Here is a 24,192-nt window from a genome sequence, read left to right as displayed (position 1 = left end):
GTTAAAAAAGGAAGGTTAACTTTCACATAGTAAAATTACAGATAACAAAACAATTATCAAGCAAGAATTACAGTTACAATATTAAAGAAGATATCCTATCTATCTTATATTTGTGAGTTTAAGGTTTTATATCTAACTTATCTTTTATCATAACTGAGAAAATTATAACTATCTAGTCTTCAACCACATCAAAGACCTTGGAAGGATATAATATTACCTGAGAACCGGGAGAAGGATGCAAGCAACTTTTGGGAGTCTTGCAGGGTAGACGGACACAGCTGGCAGCCTAGACAGTCACCTAATGTTCCTTTGTAAAGTTGGGGCATTTGTCTTCAGCCCACAGGGCTAGAGTCTCTCGGTCACTTCTGTCAGTGTCCTGTAGAATTTCTGGCAGTTTCCCCTGCGAAGCAGGTACCTGAAGGACCATTTTATCAAACAAAGTTTAGTGGTCACCTTTCTATGGGTCCTGTATGTCCAGTCGATCAAGTAGTCCAGGCAAGAACAGTTTCTTGCCCAAATGGCTATTTTTGCCAAGGTGAAGATAAATTCCATATGAAGTGTCTTCAATGCCCATCCTCCTCTCTGAAGTAAATCTGGTGCTGCCAGGAGCAGGCATGTATCACTGTCCAGAAAGTATAAATTTTAAAAGAATTTTAAAGGCCATATTCTATAGGTATTTGAAGTATTTGAAGATTACCTATCTATCTGAAATATCTCTATGTATATCTAGAAGACTTAACTAACATGGCTACGAGTATGATTATCATAGATGACTAATTATTAATCTATTTTTAATTATCAATTATAATTTAAAATGAGCTATACAAAAACAATACCTTAAACACAAGTAGAAATATACACACAGTATAACAAAATTAACTTCAAGTTTGTATCAATACACTAAAATCTATACCAATGTAAAACATTTTAAACAAGTTGTTGCTCTTTAGAAGTAAGTTTCTTAATCTACCCTTTTTTCCTAGTATATCTATATCATATCCCCTTTTCTTCTTTAGAAAGAGATCATATTTATAATCAACCTGCTTTAAATAAAAATACTAGTTTTTTTCTGTCCCACACCAGAGGGCTCTTCTGATTTGGGACACAAAAATCTCTTAACCTTTTCTTTTAGCAATATGTTTGGGTTTAGAGAAGGAGTGAGCCAATTCCATCTTGGGCCAGTTATTGGTGAAATTATTAAGGCCACTCCACGTAGTTAAAAGGGAGGTTTATTTTGTGGGGTAACTTACAAATGAAGGGATAGGTTGTAGGGTCTGGCAAAGGTATGGAGCAGTCCGGCAGTGTTCTCTGGAGAACTCTGCTTGGTCTACCTCCAGCGTCCAGGGTCCCAGAACCAAGAGAGACCTCTCCTCTCAATCCTGGGTCTTCCGATTCCTCCCTCAGCCCCACCTTGTGGCTGTGATCATTACCGAAGCCTCAATGGGGGTTGGAACTTACAGGCCAATGCTGGGATGGCTACCCACTACACTATTTGTTGAAGATGCTTTCTTTTTTCCACTGTACAGTCTCCTTCGTCAAAAAAAAATCAAGTGTTCATAGGTATGAGGGTTAATGTCAGGGTCTTCAATTCGATTCCATTGGTACACATGTCAGTTTTTATGCCAATATCAAACTGTTTTTATTACTATAGCTGTACAGTAGAGCTTGGTGTCAAAGACTGTGATGCCTCCAGAGGTGGCTTTATTGTCCAGGATTGTTTTTGCTATCCTAGGTTTTTTGGTTTTCCATATGAAGTTGAGTATTGTTCTTTCCAGGTCTGTGAAGAACTGTGTTGGGATTTTGATGGGGATTGCATTGAATCTGTAGATTGCTTTTAGTAAGATTGCTATTTTTACTATGTTAATCCTACCTACCCATGAACATAGGAGATATTTCCATTTTCTGATATATTTCTTCAATTTCTTTCTTCAGAGACTTAACGTTCTTGTCATACAGGTCTTTCACTTGCTTAGTTAGAGTTACCCGAAGGTATTTTATAATATATGTGGCTTTTGTAAAGGGTGATGTTTCTCTGATTTCTTTCTCAGCTCATTTATCTTTTGTATATAGGAGGACTACTGATTTTTTTAGTTAATCTTGTATCCTGCCACATTACTGAAGGAGTTTATCAGCTGTATGAGTTCCCTGGTAGAATTGTTGGGGTCACTTATGTATACTATCATATCATCTGCAAAAAGTGAAGGTTTGACTTCTTCCTTTCCAATTTCTATCCCCTTGATCTCCTTTTGTTATCTTATTGCTCTAGCTGGAATTTTAAGTACTATATTGAACAAATATTCCATGAGCATTCTTGAAGACTAACCTTAGACAATCCCTCACAGGCATGATCAAAGGCTTTTTGCTGAGGTCATTATTTTGTTACAGCTTTCTAGGAAATGGACATTTAGATTTAAACATGGACTCAGGGAAGAAATGGGATGTTGGTGAGCAAGAAACATGCCAGAGTCCAGTGGGGGGAGCACAGACATGCCTGGATAAGTGAAGCCAGACTCTGAGCTTAGCAGTAGATTCTTGGGATCAGGGAGGGTGATTAGGGAGCTCCCGGCAGGCACTGAGTCTCATGAGTGATTCTCTTGCAGGGTTATGTGTCGGACAAATAGACACAATTTGGGAGTACAGTAAGTGTCTCTTCAATCAAGCCCCCCTTGATCCTTCATCCCAAGTGTTTAAATGGCTTCATCCCTTTCTTGAAATGGTTTCTGGGGAGCAGGATGATATGTCATATGCAACTCTCAGTTTTATTTTATTTCAGAGCTCTTACCCAAGCCCATCCTCAGTGCCTGGCCCAGCTCTGTGGTCCCCACCAGGGGCAATGTGACACTGAATTGTATGAATTTTGTGCAAAACATGAACTGTGATATTCATGGGGGAGATACTAATTTGGATCATCAGACACAACATAGGTTGAAAAAAAAGCCATCTAAATTACGTTCAATTGGGGCAGTTCCTGGTTCATTTTACTTCCATCTCATTGAGTTAGAGGAGAATGATGCCGGGTACTACACATGCGACTGCTATGAACCTGATGACCTTGATGTACTGTTTCAGTACAGTGATGCAGTTCTACTACTGGTCACAGGTAAAGAGGGGTTCCTCAGAATGACATGAGTCAATCTATCAGAGGGAGAAAGGAAGGGAGGAAAGGGTGGTCATCCTCAGGGCAGTTGGGGATAACAGGGAGGGACAGCAACAGAAATGAATACTTTCAGCTATAGTTTTCATTTTTGTATGTGTATGTTGCATACATCTGTGTATGCATGTTTGCAGGCACCCATGGGTATGGGGGTGTGTGCACATGTGTGTGCACACATATGGAGTCTGGAAGTCATCAATTGTTCTTCCACCTAATTCAACAAGGATGGAACTCACAATCAAATCAGTGCTCTTATAATGGTTACTTTGGTAATCAGCTTGCTCTGGGGACCCTCTGTCTTGGCCTTCTGATGCTGGAGTTATAGTCAGACCTTCTCACCTAGAAATTACATGAATTATGGGGCATCCAAACTCTGTTCCTTATGTCTGGGTTGCATAAGGATAAGAAAGAATTACAATTGTAGGAAAAAGGAAAGGTGAGAATTTACATGACCTCAAACAGCTAGTGCAGGCTTTCTTTAATGCCACAGGGGTGTGGTCTCTAGTTCTGTGCATGCTGAGATCAGGGCACAGGACCTGGTCACTCAACAAACAGAACTCAACAGGACATAGGTGACATGCTTTAAGCTGAGGTTTTGGTAGCTAGGGATAAAGATGGGGGAAGATAGATTCCTTTGGGCACCATGTGATTGCTTGGTGTGTGTGACGATCCACCTGTAACTCCAGCTTCAGAAGAGACAAGGGATCTACAGGGTAGCTAGATAATGAGAGTAACCATATTCAGGAGCTATGATTTGGTTGTGAGGTCCTGCATTGGTGAATGGGGTGGAAGAGCCATTGAGGATGATTCTGAACATCACCCTCCAGATTCCACATGCATGCACACATATGAGGTTAGCTGCTTCCCTAGATAGGCTGGTTTCCAACTGCAGGGTCTTTGTACCATCCTACACCCACTCAGTGGCTGGAAGAGGGAGTCAGCTGCTTTTCTTCTGCGGTCCCCAAATAGCTGACTTCCTGGAACCTTGAACTCACTCAGCTCAGGGCCTTGGCTCCCCACCCCAGGAGAGTTCTTTTGGACAGCAAGTACTCTACCTGCTAAGCCATCTCCTCAACCTTAATATCCTAGTTTTATCTGAGAGTTGAAGGAAGGGAAAATGTCTCCATTTTCAGCTGTGTTTGATACGGCTAACAACTTTGATCCCAGCACTCTCAAGGCAGAGACAGATAGGTATCTGTGAGTTCAAGACCAGCCTGGTCAACATAGTGAGTTCCAGGACAGCCAGAGATGCAGAGTGAGATCAAATCCAAGTGGGAGAGATCGGGCATCATAAGAACAAGGGTGTGAGTGTAACCCAGGACTTCCTCAGCATGATCACAGGATTCTTCTCTCTCAGGACATTTACCTAAACCGTCCCTCCAATCTCACCAGTGGAGCAAAGTGACAGGAGGGAATGTGACTCTGAGCTGTCAGAAGCCAGATAATATGACTGAGTACAGAATGTTCATGCTCCTGAAGGAAGGAGTTCCATCACCTGTCCAGGTTCAGAGTTCAGAAAGCAACAGAGCAGACTTCTCACTTCATAATGTGACAGACAAAGATGCAGGAAACTACAGCTGTGTCTACCACCAGAAAGAAGCCCCTTTCTGGGCCTCACACCCCAGTGATCACCTTGAGATCTTGGTGTCAGGTAAGTCTTAAATATTCTCTTTAAATACTATTTTATTAATGGCTATAGAGATAAAAGGCATTGTTGAGGGGATGAAGTTAAGCCCACTACTGTTCTTGCAGAGAACCAGAGTTCTATTCTCTATACTCATACCAGGCAGCTCACAACCACCTATGACTCCAGCTCTCCATGGGTTTGATGCTGTCTTCTGGCCTCTGAGGGCACCTGCAGTCATGTACATTCTCACATACAGATACCCAGAAACACAGACAGACACACATAAAACTAAGAAAACAAAAAAACAAAAAACAAAACAAAACAAAAAAAAAAAACCACCTGGCCATGTGGCTCAAACCTCTCATCCTATCACTCAGAAGGCAACGGCACAGGAACCTCTCTGAGGCCAGCCTTGTCTACAAAGTGAGTTGCAGGACAGCCAGGGCAACCCACATAAACTCTGTCTCAAAAAGAAATAAAAATAAAATAAAATAATAAAACTGTAAATAAAGTTTAAATAAAAAGAAACCCATAATATAGAAAGATATTATTTAGATATTTTTATGTTCATTAAGCCTTGCTTTATAGCATTTATGTAGCAGATTATCCTGGGTTGATGCAACACATATGCACACACACACACACACACACACACACACACACACACACACACAAAGGGAGGAGAGCAAATGAACCATGCACATGGGCACAAAAGCATTCATCTACTCACTCCACCAAACAAAGGAACACTTGTAGCAAATGTTCAAGATGATGAAGTGATGGGGTATTATTGCAGTTACTAACAGGAGCACGGGTGGGGAGCTTCTTACCTGGAGTCAGGATGACTCCACAGCAGCTGCATCAGCAGGAAGCCCACTCCAGCATGGCTGATCATGACTCATGATCACTGCAGCCCTGGAGCTCTCTGCACAACTGGAAGGCAACTGGACAGTCCCAGAATCCTCTTCACTCTGGGGTTGGGCTGTCCAGAGTCTCCTCCCCCAGCAGTCACTGACTCCTTTTGATATTCCAGGAAGAGGCCCTTGAGAACCTTCCCTCTCCCTCCAGCCTCCTCTTACTTCTTGAGGGAATGTTTCAGTTTGAATGAGGCTACCTTACAACAATGGCCTAAATGTGCTTTAGTTAGGGGAAAGTTATTGTGAAAAATGTGTCCTTCAGTGCTGTTGGGTAGAGTATCATTTAGAAACCTTTTCAGTTCATTTGTTTGGAGTACAGTTCAACTCTGAAGTTTTCATTTGATATTTTGACTGGATGGTGTATCTATTGGTAACAATGGTATATTGACGTCACCCATTGTTCTGAACTATCTGTCTCTTCATGCCCATTAGTATTAGTTTTATGAAAATGGGTGTATCAGCACTCAATGTGTGTGTATATATATATATATGTGTATGTATGTGTATATATATATATATATATATGTATGTATGTATGTATGTGTATATATATATGTATATGTATCCCGTCTGTCTTTTCTTATTTTTGTTTTTGTGTGCATTGGTTTTCACCTACATGTATCCAAGGATGTTAGTCCCCTGGAACTCGAGGCACAGACAGTTGTGAGCTGCCATGTGGGTGATAGGAATTGAACACAAGTTCCCTGGAAGAGCAGCCAGTGCTCTTAACCACTGAGCCAACTCTCCAGCCCCATAGGAAGATCTTTTATATCAATTTATGTTGCTCTTCCTAATATTTGACATACTCCCCCTTTTCTATGTGATCTCACCATTTGTTACCAGGGTTTCTATAACCTTTTTGTTTGTTTGATTTTGGAGTAGCATCTTGTTATACATTTCAGGCTTATCTGGAATTCTCTATGTAGTCTAGGCTGGCCTTGAACTCACAGCTTTCCTGCTTCTGCCTCCTGAAGATGTGAGTCACTATGCCCAACACAATCATCACAACCTTTTCTTTTCTTTTTACACTTATTTATTATTGAAATACATGCATTGTGTACATAGGCATGTACATGCCACAACATCTATGTGGAGTTCAAAGGAAAACTTGAGAGAGTCTGCTGTCTCCTACTACTATGTGGGATTCACATTGAATTCAGGTTGGAAGGCTGGGTGGTGAGTACCTTAATTGATGAGACATCTCACTGCCCTAGTCTTTGGATTTTCTTCATGCAATGTTCCCTTTATTAATATAAGGTTGTCTTTGTATCCTGTACATCATTATTTTAGCGACAGGGTCTCACTATGTACCTTTGCCTGTCCTGAAAATTGCTATACATTCCAGATAGACCCTGAACTCACAGAGATGTGCCTGTTTCTACCTCCCAAGTGCTCAGATTAAAGTCATGCTCCTCCATGACTGGATCCTATAATTAATTTTAACTGGAACTCAAATTTGTTAGATATAAGTATAGCTACTGTGCTGTTTTGTGGCTTGCCACTTACTTGGTCTTTTCTCTTTCACTGTGTGTGTGTGTGTGTGTGTGTGTGTGTGTGTGTGTGTGTGTGTGTGTGTGTGTGTTGTGTGTGTGTGTGTGTATTTATGAGGGAAAGTATATTTCTCACAGAGAGGACACAGTTGAATCTTGCTTGTAAAATTCCATCTAGTCTGGCCATCCAGATCACCAGAGTAGGTCAGTTCAGGCTTTCTCTCAACCATTGCCAGTAGTCTACAGTGGATGTATCATTGTGGATTTCTGGGGACGTCTCTAGCACTTTGCTTCTTCCTATTCCCATGTGGTCTTCATTTATCATGGTCTCTTTTTCCTTGTTCTCCCTCTCTGTTCTTGATCCAGCTGGGATCTCCTGCTCCCCTAAACTCTCTTTCCCTTGATCCTTGCCCTTCATTACCCATCCCCCTCCTTAGTGCATGAGCTGGCTGTTTGGAACTTGGGGCTTATGCAGGGACACTTAGCTTAGCTTGGGAGGAGGGGATTGGACCTGCCTTGGCCGAATCTACCAGGTTGAGCTGAATCCCCAGGGGAGTCCTTGCCCTGGAGGAGGTGGGAATGGGGGTTGGTTTGGGGAGAGGGTGGGAGGGCGGGAGAAGGGAGGACAGGGGAATCTGTGGCTAATATATAAAATTAAATTATATTTTTAAAAAATTCCATCTAGTCTGATAGTTTTTTAAATGGAGAGAAAACACCATCACATTAGGACAATGCTTTATTTTAATTTTAGTTTAAATTTTAAAAACTTATTATTTTGTTTGTTTGTTTTTGTTTGTTGAGAAGGGGTTTCTCTGTGTAGCCCTGGCTCAACTAAAACTTGGTTTGTAGAACAGGCTGTTCTTGAACTCAGAGATCTATCTGCCTCTGCCTTCCAAATGCTGAGATTAAAGGCATGGGCTACGACCAGAAAGCTGACTTTTTGACTTTTGTTGTTGTTTTTAACTAGTGTGTGTGTGTGTGTGTGTGTGTGTGTGTGTGTGTGTGTGTGTCTATGTGTTTGTGTGTGTGTGTTTGTGTGTGTCTGTGTGTGTCTGTATGTGTGTCTGTGTGTGTGTGTGCACTCGCACATGTGTGAAGCCCCTGCAGAGATCAGAAGGTGGCATGAGATCTCCTGGATCTGGATTACTGGTCCTCTGTGAGAACAGCACCTGCTCTCAAATGCTGAGCCTCACTCCATCCGTGGGGCAATTCCTGAGGTAAATTTCCTGATGTCTGCAGTTCTGTTGGTTATTCTCCTTGGTGACATGAATCATGTTTCTGTTTTCTCGCCTATTCATGTTAGGGATTTGCTGTTTTGCTGAGTTGAACATGATCAACTCTTTTTAAATTATTGATTATAACCTGTGTATAGTATCCTTCATTAGAAGTTATTCAGTTTCAGAGATTTAAATACACCATTCCATGCTTCCATGGCAACACAAAATGGTTGACATAAAATGTCCAGAATACCCAAAATTAAACAAGTGATGTACTGCTACATAACTGTTTGTGACAGGATTCCACTTTTGTGTGGTTTTGTATAAATATGACCTTGTGGTCATAGGCCGGAGCCTTCACCTTTCCAAAACTACTTCTGTGTGTGTGTGTGTGTGTGTGTACGTGTGTGTGCCTGTGTGAGTAGTTGTAGTAGTCTGAGTGTAACTGGCCCCCATAATCCCATAAGGAGTGGTTCTATTAGTAGGTATGGCTTTGTGGAGTGGGTATCGTCTTGTTGGAGGAAGTGTGTTACTGTGAGGGGAGACTTAGAATTACTATGCTCAGGATACTGCCCAGGATGTCAGTCGACTTCCTGTTGCCTGCAAGATGAACTACTCTCAGCTCTAGCACCACATCTGCCTGCTGCCATGCTCTCCATCATGATAATAGTGAACTAAACCTCTAAAACTGTAGGGGAACCACCCCAATCAAGCATTTTTTTTTATGAGTTGCTGTGGTCATGATGTATCTTCACAGCAATAAAACCCTAAATACGAAAGGGGGAGGGGCGCTTGCTTGTAGGCCTGTGAGACTAACTATGCATGAATTTGTGTGCTTGTCTGTGGGTGCCTTTGGCTGTATACTTGTGTTGCTGTGTGCCTGGTTGCCTGCTAACATTTGGCTGTGCAATGGCCTGTGTGCTGGTGAATAAAATATTGTATATCTGTCTACAATTCTCTTCAAAATTCACGTTTCCTGAGATATTCCTACATTTGTGACTTCAGAATTGGGACCTCAGAAATAGAAAAATGAATGGTGACTTAATGGTGACTTAATGGTGACTTAATGGTGACTTAATGGTGACTTAATGGTGACTTAATGGTGACTTAATGGTGACTTGTACCGTGGGATCAGTTGTTGTCATCCCACATTCCCCTCAGGGGTTAAGTTTGTGAAATTTGTAGTGTATTCTTGCGAAGAGGATGACCAATGTTTTGTTTTAACCAAAGTTTATGCTGTAAATGTGTCTTTGGCCCCATCTCTCCTGCCTTTTCTTTCTACTTAGCTTTCCATTCTCTGGGGTTGTCAAATGTCTTATCATTTTTTTCAAATTGAATCATGCATATATACAATGAAATGTGGTCATGCCCAGCCCCAATTTTCCTCTTCATCTCTTTACATTTTTCCTTTTCTGTGTGAGTAGCCATGAAGACCGGAAGGGGCATTAGATCCCATAGAGCTGGAATTACAGGTGGTTGTAAGATGTCTATCATAGGTTCTGGGAATCAAACTCAGGTCCTCTGGAAGATCAGTACACGCACTTAAACGCTGAGCCATAGCTCTAGCCCCGTCTTTTTGTTGTCCTTGTTGTTGATATAACACACTAAGTACAATTAATCCTGCCCCTGTGTGCATGGGTGTTGTACCATCATTGGAGCATGAAAACACCTGAGTGGTCACATCCTCTAAGAAGAGTGGCTTCCGGCAACTCTCAACTGCCAATAGCAGCTCAGTAAGGGGTAGGCCTGAAGATCTTTTACACAACTGTGCCAGGATTTAGCTGGCTTGATCTCATGCAGGTCTAATTCAGGTAACCATAGCTGTTGTAAGTTCCTGGGTGTAATAGTTGAGTCACATCCAGAAGACAGCATTTCACGGCACTTCTTCCCATCCTTTAGCTCTTACATTCTTTCTGCTTCTGTTTCTTCCATGATGTTCCCTGAGCGTTGGTGGTGGTGGTGCTTGTGGTGACTGTGGTCATGGTGATGGCGGTGGTGGTAGTGGTGGTGATGATGATGGTGGTGATAATATGGACATCCCTCTTACTATCAGCACTGATTAGTTCTGCATCTCTCCACTGACTGCTGCCAACTCCAAAAAAGAAGCTTCTCTGATCTAAATTTCACATAATGTCTTTAATACTTACTATTTTCCTTTTATCTTATGTATATGACTGTTTTGTCTACATGTCCTTCTGATACCAATTAGATGCTTGGTGCCTACTGAGGCCAGAAGTGGGTGTCATATCCACCGAAACTGAAGTTACAGGTGTTGGTTAGCCACCATGTAGGTGCCTGTGTCCTCTGGAAGACTATCCAGTGTGCTCAACACCTGACCAATACTTGGGCCCATCTTTTATGATTTCTAAGGCTCTTCCTCTTTCTCTTTGGGGATAGAGTTGATCCTTTGATACATGATTCTTTCTGGTGTCACTCATCCAATCCTCCATCATATCTTGAAAATATCTGTCCTTATGCATGTCACACAAAGTATGGGTGGAGTGTCCAGAGACTTTAAGGGGACTTCCAGACTTAGAAAAGGCATTTCAGCCACGAGAAAGAAGCCAGATTCAAACACAGTCTATTGATTTTCCCCAGTGTCCTGCATAGTTTCTGTCTATTCTAGGAGGAGAGGTAGAAACTCAGACCCCCCAAAAAGGATCTAACAGGTGGTATGAATAAGTAAAATTTGGGGATAGATTGATATGAGAATAGAAGAGTTTGTGACATTTAGGGAACCAGGGATCGCTGAAGCCTTGGAAGTGAAAACAGAGAAGTGGCAGAAGAGACTCTCGGAAAATAAAGGAGGTGCTAAGTTGGCCCAAAGCCAGAGTCCAGCTGTGAGAGCATGCAAACCCTGAATGTGTAAACTTGGTGTCTGAACTCAGCTGGAACCTCTGCGGTGCTCCTCAGAACCAAGGATAGTAATCACATGACTCTCAGCACTACCTGTACGTCATTCATAACTGTTTTGCAGATCTGAATGATGGCCAAACAAAGGGAGATGAAAAGTGACTCAACCACACCTGATCTGAGCTTTCATCACAAATGTTCCCTACTTCCTTCCTGGGCTTCCTGGGAGCAGGTGGATGTGACAGATAAAGACAGCTTTTTTATTTCCCTCCAGATTTCCTTCCCAAACCCAGCCTCAGTGCTTGGCCTAACTCAGTGGCATCAGAGAACAGCAACGTGACACTGCAATGTGTGAGTCCCACCCCAGGCATACGACTTGTTCTCAGAAAGGGAGATCAAATTTTGGATTCTCGGCTTCCACATCATTTGACCGAGGGGACAGCTGAGTTTCGTCTGACTAACCTTCGACTGAGTCATGCTGGATATTATACCTGTGAATACCATTTAAAGGAGTCCCCCAATAAAATCTCATTTTCCAGTGATATCCTCTTACTATTGGTGACAGGTGAGGAGAGGCTGCCTCAGAATGACTTTGGCGATCTTTAGCCAGGGTGAAGGTGCATGAGAAGAATGTTGGTGGGAAAAGGACACCATCTGGGGCTGGTGAGATGGCTCAGCTGGCTGTAGCTTCAGCTGCCATGTCTGTCCACATAAGTTCGATTCCAAAGGCGCATATGGTGGAAGGAAAGACATCCAAAAGTTGTCCTCAGACCTTCACATTTATGACATGGCTTGTACCCTTCCCAATAAGTAAATGCAAATGTTATTTTAGAAGAATTGCCTCTCCAGAGCAGTTAAGGGGGACATGAGGTGACCAGACAAAATTGAACTCTGTTCTGCAAAATATCTGGTTTCTTACAAGAATGACCCTATCCACAGTTAAGTCAAGGGAGGGGATGGACTAACAGGGCCCTATCATGCATGACTAAACTATCAGCTATGTGTAAACCCTGGGAGAGAGGAACCGCCATCTTTAATTGTGTACACTGAGCACTCTGGAATCCAAAAGATAGCTGCAAACAAATGTTCACCCAAATGGCCCTAGCTAGTCTCAATGGGTCCCCAAACAAAATGAACACAAGTGAACACAAGAGAGATTTGTGGGGATGAGGAGGGTGCTCAGAAGGTGATGTGAAAATGGTCACTACGTACTCTGTACATGTGCAAAGTTGTCTACAAACAAATATAGTTAATAAATTATGTCTACTGAGAGTCAGGATGGACTGTGGGACAGTTTCAGCATCACAGGACCCTTGCAGGACAGGAAGAATAAATATAGGACTCTGAGCTGCACTGCTTCATCTTGGAACTTATTCCTCTTACAGGGTACTTGCCTAAGCCTTCCCTCCGGGTCCAGCATTTGGGTCGGATGACCACAGGAGAAGTGGTGAAGCTACAGTGTCAGAAGCCACATAATTCAACAGAGTATCAAATGTTTGCTCTGCTAAAGGAGGGAATTTCATCACCCATGCAGCTTCTGAATTCAGAAAACAACACGGTAGAATTCACCCTTCAGAATGTGACAGTCCGTGATGCAGGGAGGTACAGTTGTGTGTACCACCAGGCAGACGCCCCTTTCAGGACATCCCATCCAAGTGATCATCTTGATATCTCAGTGGCAAGTAAGGATTTTGTAATAGCAAGAAGTTTTTTTTTTTATAATCATAGGAGTTTTTTGCCTAATGGGACATAATTTATTCCTTAATATTATTGCTACATCATTGTACTCTTTTTTCTCTCTTTTAAAAAAACATCTATTTTATTTTTGAAAATTGTGTGTGTGTGGGCGCACATGAGAGCAGCGCATACAGAGACCAGAAATGGTCATTGTTTCCCCTGGAACTGGAGTTACAGGTGATTGTAAGTTACCTGATGCAGATGATGGGAACTGAAATCAGATCTTTGCCAATGCCTTATATTTAAATGTTTTCCTCCCATATTTTCAGTTTAAGTTTTCACATTAGGATCTTTGATTCATTTGGAGTTGATTTTTTTGAAGGTGAGATATAGGGATCTTGTTTCATTCTTTGTGTGGGAGTCCAAGAATCCAAGCATTTGTTGAAAAGGCCATCTTTTCTTCAGTGTGAACTTTTGGCATTTTTGTTTTTAAAAAAATGTCTGCAGTCATGTAAGTTGCTATCTGGGTTGTTTCTTGTGTTCCATCGATCTATGTGTCTGTTTTGTGCTAATAACATACTGTAATTGCCCTTCTTGGGTTCAGTTGAGATTCACAATGTTGCAGAGACTCAGATGCCAGGTGAAGTTCTGCTGTGTTCAAGGCCCATACATCATTTAGTGGTCTGAGAAGAAGTACTGATCTACTCTGGATTTCTGTGTTCTGTGTTCTCCTTTGGTCTATGTTTTACTCATAAGACAAACCCTTAAATATCAAAGGAGCTAAGTGAAATTATACAAATGAGATTTTTAAAAAAGGCACTGTGGTAGTGTTGCACTCTTTTAATCCAAATACTCCAGGCACAGAGGCAGGAGGACTTGTGAGTTTTAGGTGACCCCAGTCTGCAGAGCTAGTTCCACGACAGCCAAGGCTATAAAAGAAAACCTGCCTCAAAAACAAAACAAAACAAAAAAAGAGAGGAAGGAAGGAAAAAGAAAAGAAGAGAAAGAGAGATAATGACTAAATAAACATCAGAGGAGAGCTAAGGCATTATGCTAATTGGAATGAGATAGACCCACATAGACTCATACTTCCAAATGCTTTGTCTCCAGTAGATGGAACTGTTTGGGAAGGATCAGAAGGTGTGGCTTTGTTGAAGAAGGTATGTCACAAAAGGTGAACTTTGAGGTTTCAAACCCATGCCAATCCCAGTCAGCTCTCTCTGCCTCATGCTTGTGGATCAAGACGTGTGTTCTCAGCTCCCACTCAAGCACCATGCCTGCCTATTGTCATGCTCCTCACCATGATGGTCATGAACTCTAACCTTCTCATACTGTGAGCCCCAAATCAATGCTTTCTTTTATGACTTGCCTTAGTCATGGTGTCTTGTCACAATAATACCAACTCTAATAAACACAGACAGAAACTTAATTATCCTTGATTGTCAGCCTAGACTCATCAGAAATAAAAGGCCTTGTAGTTAGATTTTTCCTGCCTGGCCCAGTCAGGACAAATCTCTCTTACCCGCCAGTCTCACAGTCGCTCAGACCCAACCAAGAAAGCACACAGAAACTTACATTGTTTAGAAACTGTATGGCCGTGGCAGGCTTCTTGTTATCTGCTTCTTCTATCTTAAATTAACCCATTTCTGTTAGTCTATACTTTGCCACATGGCTTGTGGCTTACCAGTGTCTTTACATGTTGCTTTTCATGGTGGCGGCTGGCGGCGGCTGGCGGTGTCTCTCTCCAAACTTCTACTTTCCAGAATTCTCTTCTCTCTTGTCCCGCCTATACTTCCTGCCTGGCCACTGGCCAATCAGAACTTTATTTACACAGAGCAATATCCACAGCACTTCCCCTTTTCTTTTTTTTAAAGGAAGGTTTTAACTTTTACATAGTACAATTACATATAACAAAACAATTATCAAGCAAGAATTACAGTTACAATATTAAAGAAGATATCCTATCTATCTTATATTTGTGAGTCTAAGGTTTTATATCTAACTTATCTTTTGTCATAACTGAGGAAATTATAACTATCTAGTCTTCAACCACATCAAAGATCTCAGAAGGATATAATATTACCTGAGAACCGGAAGAAGGATGCAAGCATTTTTTGGGAGTTTTCCAAGAGTAGACAGAGACAGCTGGCAGCCTGGACAGTCACCTAATGTTCCTTTGTAAAGTTGGGGCATTTGTCTTCAGCCCACAGGGCTAGAGTCTCTCGGACACTTCTCTCAGTGTCCTGTAGAATGTCTGGCAGTTTCCTCTGCAAAGCAGGAACCTGAAGGACCATTTTGTCAAGCAAAGTTTAGTGGTCACCTTTCTATGGGTCCTGCATGTCCACTCGATCAAGCAGTCCAGGCAAGAACAGTTTCTTGCCCAAATGGCTATTTTTGCCAAGGTGAAGATAAGATATGAAGTGTCTTCAATGCCCATCCTCCTCTCTGAAGTAAATTGGTGCTGCCAGGAGCAGACATGTCTCACTGTACAGAAAGTCTAAATTTTAAAAGTATTTTAAATGCCATATTCTGAAGATCTTTGAAGTATTTGAAGATTACCTATCTATCTGAAATATCTCTATGTATACCTAGAAGACTTAACTAACATGGCTATGAGTATGATTATCACAGATGATTAATTATTAATCTATTTTTAATTATCCATTACAATTTTAAATGAGCTATACAAACACAATACCTTAAACAGGAGTAGAAATATATACATAGTATAACAAAATTAACTTTAACTTTGTATCAATAGACTAAAATCTATACCAATGTAAAACATTTTAAACAAGTTGTTGCTCTTTAGAAGTAAGTTCCTTCCTTAATCTACCCTTTCATCCTATTATATTTATATCATATCCCCTTTTTATCTTTAGAAAAAGATTGCATTTATAATCAACCTGTTTTAAATAAAATAGTGGTTTTTCTCTGTCCCACACCAGAGGGCTCTTCTGATTTGGGACACAAGAATCTCTTAACCTTTTCTTTTAGCAATATGTCTGGGTTTAGAGAAGGAGTGAGCCAATTCCATTTCCAAAGCCAGCTTGATAATTTTGGGAATGTGGGCGTAGTTTCTCTTACTACTTCCTGCTGGAGGGGGGCGCTGTATCTTATGGGGACACAAAGAAAATTTTAGGATTATAGAGTAGTCCATTAGGGAGAACCTCTGAGCCAGTTGCCATGAAACCATTCTGGATGTCAGATCATCTGGGCCATGGTGTCATCAGAGACCTTTCAGGTGGTCTTGGCTGATCAAACCTGATATATCTTAATCTGGAACAAATCCACAGCCTCTGGCTTTCTGTGGAAACAAAAGCAGAGACTCTTTTCCAAAGCAACATATCCTTATATCCAAATTTTGAAGTCAAGGTACCTTTAAAATTTACATTTTTGTTTAACTCAACAGCTTTTACAATCAAATCTTTTTCTGCTGTTAAAAATCCCAAAGACAAGGCAAACCAGATTCTCTGTGTAATATCCATCTTTGTAAGACTGAAACGCTGCTGTGGCTGCTGACTCCACCCACCTCAGCTTCCCAACATGGTGGTAGTACAGTTTACCGCCAGCTCTGGGTCTGGAGCCATGTGTACCATCAACTATCAGAAGCAGTTCTATCAAAGCAGCGCATAGCCCAGAAACTTTTTTTTTTTTTTAACTAGCAAAGGCTAAATCCACCATGCAGCAGAGTAAAGTGCTGCTTGTAGACTCCTCATTCCCACCACACTGCAGGTCAGACGCACACGCCAGGAACCCGCCATAGTAGCTCAAACCCGCAGGCTGCTGCTAACTTGAGAGAGACAACTAGGAAGCTGTTTTTAGCTCTGTTTTAGAATCTTTTTTCTCAGGTGTTAGGTGGAAACTCTTGCCAACACGTTGGGCGCCATTTGTAGTTAGAGTTTTTCTGCTTGGCCCAGTCAGGACAAGTCTCTCTTACCCGCCAGTCCCACAGTCGCTCAGACCCAACCAAGAAAGCACACAGAAACTTACATTGTTTAGAAACTGTATGGCCGTGGCAGGCTTCTTGTTATCTGCTTCTTCTATCTTAAATTAACCCATTTCTGTTAGTCTATACTTTGCCACATGGCTTGTGGCTTACCAGTGTCTTTACATGTTGCTTTTCATGGCGGCGGCTGGCGGTGTCTCTCTCCAACCTTCTACTTCCCAGAATTCTCTTCTGTCTTGTCCCGCCTATACTTCCTGCCTGGCCACTGGCCAATCAGAACTTTATTTACACAGAGCGATATCCACAGCAAGGCCTCAGTTAAAGAAATTCCTAGGTTAGATTTGTCTGAGAGCATATCTGTGAGATTGTCCTGATTATTAATTGATGTAGGGAGGTCTTTGGTGTCACACTTTGGATGACAATACTCCTCAGGCAGATGATCCTGAGCTGTATCAAAAAGCAGCTAATAATAAGGCAGAGCAAGCCAGAGAGCAAGCTTGAATGCTGGGTTTCTTTTTCTTTTTAAAGATTTGTTAATTTTACATTTATGAGTATTTTATTCACCTGTGTGTGTGTGTGTGTGTGTGTGTGTGTGTGTGTGTGTGTGTGTGTAGTCTTGCTAGCTGTACCCCAAGGGATGAGAAGAGAATGTGGAGCCCCTGTAACTTGAGTTATAGATGGTTGTGCCTTGTGTGTGGGTGCTAGGAATGGAGCTCAGGTACTCTGGATGAACTACCAATGTTCTTAACCACTGAATCATCTGCAGCCATACTCCGTAGTTTCTATTTTCAGTTCCTCTCTGACTTCCCTTGACAATGGAGTGTAACTTCTGTTAGGAGATAAACCATTTCCTCCCTAAAGCTGCTCTTTATCAGAATGTTTTCATCATTGTACAGAAAAGAAAGTAGAATAGACTGAATGCACAGAGATAAGGTTTAAACAACAGAACATTCATTCATTTCAACACTTCTTAAAGTCTGCGTTGTATGTTCAAGAGTTAAAACTGCAAGGGCTAGACAACTGCCTGCTGTCCAGTTTTTGAGTGGATGGAAGAAAGTCAGATCTGGTTGCTCATTTGGGGGAGGAAAACTGCTCCTTAAAAACAGTGTTGATCATCTTCTCTCTTTCAGGGTCCCCAAGAGCCTTATCAGAATGTTACACCAAGATTAACCTCATCAGGCTGGAAATGTCTGCCATGTTTGTGGTGTTGATGGCAGTCTTCCTGGCTGAAGCCTGGTACAGCCAGAGGGTGTCATCTAGCAGATCCAGGTAAAATAACTGAGGTTTTCCCTATTTCATGGCTGGTGGGTAATTATAAGGAATGTTTGACCACCAAATTCATGGAGCTGTAACTGAGAAATAAAAATGGCCAGGTGTGATGGTGTATGCCTTCATTCCCATGTCTTAGGAGGCAGAAACAGGTGGATCTCTATGAATTCCAGATCAGCTGGGTGTACATATTGAGTTCCAGACCAGGCGATGATGCATTGTAAGAACCTGTTATGAAAAATCCAAACAACAAAAACAAATACAAATAACAAAAAAAAAAAACAGTAAAAAAATAAAATAACAAATGATGCACTGATATATTTAGGCTTTGTTAATTATACATTAATCAACATTGAAAAATTAAGTATTTAGCTATATATTAAGTAGTTACACTAATGTTTAAATGATTACCACAAAAGAGCTGATGAATGCACTTATGAACATTTTACTTGATATAGAAAATTTCCATTATCCGTTATGGTCATCACACTGTACTTTTGAACATTATAGGGAGTAAGCTAAACATCAAGCTTAGCATGAAGACTTCTCATAGTTTTCCACATGGCCACTGACATCATTTTATGTGCAATAGATTTTTACCATGCTATATTGTCCTGTTTCTTTTAAGCATAGGTGTATTTAACATATCTAGATTATTAAACAATACAATGTCCTTTCCCATTAAATGTCAATGGAGGCCTCGAATTTGTGAAAAAAGAAATTACCAATGGAATTGAAGAGATGGCTCAGTGGTTAAGAATGCCTTGCTCATACAGAGGAACTGAGTTTGGTTCTCAGTGTCCACAAAGGCTAGCTCACAACCACATGAAACACCAGCCCTAAGGGACCAAATGCTCTTTTTGGGCCTCTGTGGCCCCCACCCTAACATGCACATACCTATTTCCACACACACATTTTTTAATGAATACTATCTTCTTTAAAAGCACCTTCTACCTACTGTAGCTTTCAAACGTCTCAAATTGGAGTGATGGGAAGTTGGGGTGTGAACACCCAGAGAAGAACCCATGTTTGGAGACCCTAACAAGTTAATAATTTTGGAGCAGTTGACATGACTTATCATTTCCTTAGAATGTACTTTGTAGAACTTCACAGGTATCCTCAGCTCTGTACATAGTACGCTAATTAAGTTTATGTACCTTTATGCAGTATGTGTTGCCTGTATCTCATACACAATGATTTTAATGCTTCTGAGAGGTTATTGGGTTGATGCTTTTGTTCATTCCATGTGTGTGCACATGTGTGTGTTTGTACGTGTGTGTGTGTGTGTGTGTGTGTGTGTGTGTGTGTGGAGTCCAATATCATGTGTCTTCCCTTTATTATGTTTTATCATGTTTTAAAAGAGTTATTTTTATTTGTGTGTGTATGTGTGTGTGTGTGTGTGTGAGAGAGAGAGAGAGAGAGAGAGAGAGAGAGAGAGAGAGAGACTTATGTGCAGGTGCCCACTGTGTCCAGAAGAGGGCATCAGATCACCTAGAGTTAGAATTACAGGCTGCCTGATAATGGATACTAGGAAGTGAATCTGGGTCTTCTAGAAAAGCAACAAGTGCTCTTAACCACTAAGCTGTCTCTACCATTCTCCATCCCTCCTCTTGTGTTTGAGGCAGGATCTCTCACTGAACCTTGAGTTCACTGATTTGCCTAGACTATCTGGATACTAAGCCCCAGCAATCCTCTTCCAAGTAAGGGATTACAGGGACACATTAGTATATCTGACTTCTTCTGTTGGTGCTGGGGTAAGAACTCTGGTCATTCCCACATACAAACATTAGGCAGAGAGAGAGCTCAGGATGGAGGTTTCCATCAAGACCCTCCCCTTGGAATTCTGGGAACCCACTAGAAGAGAGTGAGGAGGAATTATGGCATCCAGAGGAATCAAGAACACCAGACCTGCAGAATCTCATGCACAATTAATTTTAATGCTTCTGATATTGGGTTGATGTTTTGTTCAATTTGTGTGTGCACAAATGTGTGTGTGGAGGACAGTATCAGGTATCTTTCTTTTACTATTCTCCACCATGTTTTTAAAATTTTACTTTTATTTATGTGTGTTTCTGTGTGTGTGAGAGAGACAGAGACAGAGACAGAGAGACAGAGACAGAGAGACAGAGACAGAGAGAAACAGGTACCCTCTGTGGCCAGAAGAGAGCATTAGATTCCCCTGGAGTTGGAATTACAGGCAGTTGTGAGCTCCCGGGTGCTGGGAACTGAACCTGGGTCCTCTGGAATACCATGAAGTGTTCTTGACCACTAAAACTCTCTCTCTCTCTCTCTCTCTCTCTCTCTCTCTCTCTCTCTCTCTCTCTCTCTGTCTGTCTCTCTGTCTCTCCATCCATCCTGTTTTTGAAGCATGGTCTCCTGATAGACTAGACTGGCTGGACATGAAGCCCCAGAGACCCTCCCATCTCCAGCTCCCCAATAGGGGATTACAGGGACAAGTTGGTACATCTGACTTCTTGTGCGGGTACTGAGGATAAGAACTCAGGTCCTTCCCACATATAAACATTAGGCAGAAAGAAAGCCCAGGTAGAGGTTTCCATTGAGTCCCTCTCCTTGGAACTCCAGAAACACAGCAGAAGAGGGGGAGGGGAACTGTGGGAGCCAGAGGGGTGGAGGACATCAGACTCAGCAGGGCTCATAGGGGCTCAGAGAGACTGAAGCTGCAATCATGCAGCCTGCATGGGTGTGTGCTATGTCCTCTGCACATGTGTTATGGCTATTGGCTTGGTGTTTTGGAGAGACTCCTGACAGTGGGAGTAGGGTGTCACTGGTTATTTGCTCTGCTCTTGGGAGCCTTTCTCTCCTACTGGGTTGCCTTGCCACGCCTTGATAGGAGGGTTTGTGTCTACTCTTATTGACTTTTGTTGGGTCATACAAAGTTGACGTCCCTGGGAGGCCTGCACTTTTCTGGAGAAAGATGTGGAGTGGGGTAGTTCAGCAGTAGATGGGATTGGAGGAAGAACTGAGAGAACTGGAGGGAGGGGACGCAGTGTTTGGGATGTGTTCCATGAGAGAAGAATACAATTTAAATGAATGAATGAATGAATGAATGAATGAATGAATGAATAAGAACTCGGGTCCTCAAGCTTCTACAGCATCACTTTACTGGCTCTGCCATCTCCTTAGCTCCCTTGTAGTTATTATTAATTTTTTTTTTTTTTGCCTGTTTTTACTTTCAGTCATGAGGAAACAGGAGGGATTTGAACTGGAAGGTTCTCAGTCTTGCCTGGCAGAAAATCACATGTAAGGACTGGAGAGATGGTTCCATTTCTTTGAGCAATGATGCTCTTTCAGAGGATCCAGGTTCAGTTCCCAGTGCCCACATGGTGGTTCAGAACCATTTATAACTCCAGTTCCAGGAGATCTAACATTCTCTTCTGATATGCACAGGTACCAGGCACATACATGTAATAGAGACACACATGTAGACACTCCCTGTCCATGCCAGACATCGTACGTGGCTTGATCTTGTGCAGGTAGCCACACTTGCTGCCAGTCTGTGTGAACATGTAACAGCTGGGAAGGCAGCACTTTCAGCTCTCCTTCCGTCCAAGGCATTTACACCTTCTGCCCTCCTCCTCGAAGTGGCCTCTGTCCTGTCTAGATCGCCAGGTCTGGCACTGTCCTACATCTAGATTCCTCAAATACTCCTCCCAGGACTTGATAGTGTTGCTTGCTTACCTTCAGGATGAAGAACCCCAGGCCTCAAGCTGAAGAAACCTATGGAGTGACTTGTATCTAGTGGGAAGCCAGAGCTATGAGGAAGAACCCTTCCATCAGACCAGCTAACCTCATGACACTTGTGTCTGCTCAGTTCTGAAGAAGCAGAAGAAGAGCTGGAGTCTGACGGAAGACATCAGATGATTTTACAGGGGTGAGCCTGAGGCCACATTGGGTTTCCTTTCTTGAAATCTATAATGAATACTAATTTCCTTCTTTTTTTTTTTTTTGGTTTTTCGAGACGGGGTTTCTCTGTGTAGCTTTGCACCTTTCCTGGAACTCACTTAGTAGCCCAGGCTGGCCTCGAACTCATAGAGATCTGCCTGGCTCTGCCTCCCGAGTGCTGGGATTAAAGGCGTGTACCACCACCATGCGGAAACTAATTTCCTTCTTATTAAAAATGTCTTTTTCATGAGCAAGGGGCATCAAGATCGTGATAGGGAAACCTACAAAGACAACCAGTGGGAACTCATGAAGTTTAAACAAGCACCTGTGTAGTATACACAGGACTGGACTAGGCCCTCTACGTAGCCGAGACAGTTGTGTAGCCTGATCTGCTTAAGGAGCCCCCGGGCAGTAGGATCAGGATTCATCCCTAGTGCACAAGCAGGGTTTTTGGAGCCCAGTACCTATGGCGGAACACCTTGCACAGCCTTGATGCAGGGGGAGGGTCTTGGACCTGCCTCTACTGAATGTACCAGGCTCTGCTGACTCCACATGGGAGGCCTTGCCTTCTTGCAAGAGGGAATGGGAAGTGGGTTGGGGGAGGGGAGGCTAGAGAGTCAGGAGGAGGGAAGAGGGGGAATCTATGATTGGTATGTAAAATGAAAAAAATTCTTAATAAAAAAAAGTAAAATATGGAAAGTTTAAAAGTGTTATTATTACTTACCTATTTTTAAGGAAAGATTTTTATTTTCAGTGATGTGTTTTGTACAGGACTATCCTGTGAGCTAAACTGTCACTGTCTTCATGAGTTCAGTAACACATGGCCACAGCCGGGCTTGGTGACTGTTGACTTTCCCCCTTAGAAGGAGAGAGGTGGGGAGGGCCATGGCACTGTGACGTGAGTGTCAAGCCTCTCCTCCAGAGCAGTGTTTATGTGACTCTGTCTTCACTGGATGTGGCTTCAGTGGGAACCAGAAGGAAGGACCAATGAGGGGCACCATCAGTGCAGCCTTCATGGCGTCAGCACCGTGCTGGCTGAAGACCTCACTGTGTGGCGGCTTTAAGGTCACTCATGCCCATAACTCCTCACCTATTGCTCTGTGAGGAAGCTTAACAGATGCTTTGGTTCCCCTACAAGCATTGGTTTTCCAAACTTGGTGTACAAATTGTATAGATATGGTGCTCTCTTCAGGCAGTTTCTGCTTTTCTTAGATAATTCACTACTTACCTGGGTCTTTCCATGGCTGAGGTGTGCCTGTTGCTGCCCACTGTACAGAGCTGTAGCCCAGGAATTCTTTGTTTCTAGGTCCTTTCACGCCCCATGTTGCTTCTGAGACTTCATGGTATTATGTGTATTTTGTTCTTGTTGAAGCTTGAGATCATTCTATTATATGATTGTATCACGATTTGTTTTTCATTTTCATTTTCTAGTCTGATCCTTCATGGGTCAGGCTACCATGGTCATTCCTTTTTGGTGTTGTTTTTGGTGATGATACTGGGGATTAGATTCAGAGCCTCATGCGTCCCAGACCAGCACTATACTCGTGAGCCATGGTCCTAGTCTTGCCATGAGCATCTTCATGTGTTGGGCGGCTTCCTTAATTGAAAAACTCTGTCACCAGCAACCAGTAGATAGAAGCAGAAGGATAAGAAGTGAAAGTTCATCCTCACTAACACAGTAAGAAGGTTGAGGCCAGCCTGGGCTGCATATTGAAAGCCAGTCTCAAAACAAAACATACAAAAACTGAACTAAACAGAACTCTCATTTTAAAAAAACAAAACAAAACAAAACAAAAACAAACAACAACAACAAAAAAAAACCAATGACATATGGGATCTTCATGACCTGTAGTCACACATGTAGCTTGAGCTTGAGAGCATTTTGGGGCCTGTGGCTATGGCTCAGTTGGTAGGGTGCTTGTCTGGCAAACACAAAGCTTTGGGTTAAATCCCTAGTACTACCTCAACCATATGTAGTGGCATATGTCCATAATCCCAGCATTCAGGAGGTGGGAGCAGAAGGATTTGAAGTTCAAGGTTATCTTCAGTTACATGGTGATTTTGAGACTGGTCTGGGCTACAAACAGATTCTATCTTAAATATAAAGCAACATAAAACAAATATAAGGAGAGAAGC

General features: G+C 42.2%; 1 protein-coding gene across 1 annotated transcript; it reads left to right on the top strand.

The window, feature by feature from the left end:
• Positions 1–2,416: 2,416 nt before the first annotated feature.
• On the top strand, positions 2,417–23,160 carry LOC118588964 (T-cell-interacting, activating receptor on myeloid cells protein 1-like). The gene is made up of 7 exons (XM_036195713.1): positions 2,417–2,444; positions 2,774–2,848; positions 2,966–3,100; positions 4,512–4,805; positions 18,015–18,153; positions 21,986–22,045; positions 23,022–23,160. The coding sequence occupies exons 1-7, from the start codon at positions 2,417–2,419 to the stop codon at positions 23,158–23,160; spliced, it is 870 nt and encodes a 289-aa protein (XP_036051606.1).
• The last annotated feature ends 1,032 nt before the right edge of the window (positions 23,161–24,192 follow it).

Source organism: Onychomys torridus, chromosome 1 (assembly GCF_903995425.1).
Source record: "Onychomys torridus chromosome 1, mOncTor1.1, whole genome shotgun sequence".
NCBI classification, from domain to species: domain Eukaryota; kingdom Metazoa; phylum Chordata; class Mammalia; order Rodentia; family Cricetidae; genus Onychomys; species Onychomys torridus.
This window is presented reverse-complemented; position numbering and strand designations above follow the sequence as displayed.

Coding starts and splice junctions, on each gene's coding strand:
- LOC118588964 (XM_036195713.1), top strand. CDS start 2,417: ATGGACTCAGGGAAGAAATGGGATGTTG. Junction 2,445..2,773: donor AGGGAAGAAATGGGATGTTG/GTGAGCAAGAAA, acceptor ATTTTATTTCAG/AGCTCTTACCCAAGCCCATC. Junction 2,849..2,965: donor GGGCAATGTGACACTGAATT/GTATGAATTTTG, acceptor CAATTGGGGCAG/TTCCTGGTTCATTTTACTTC.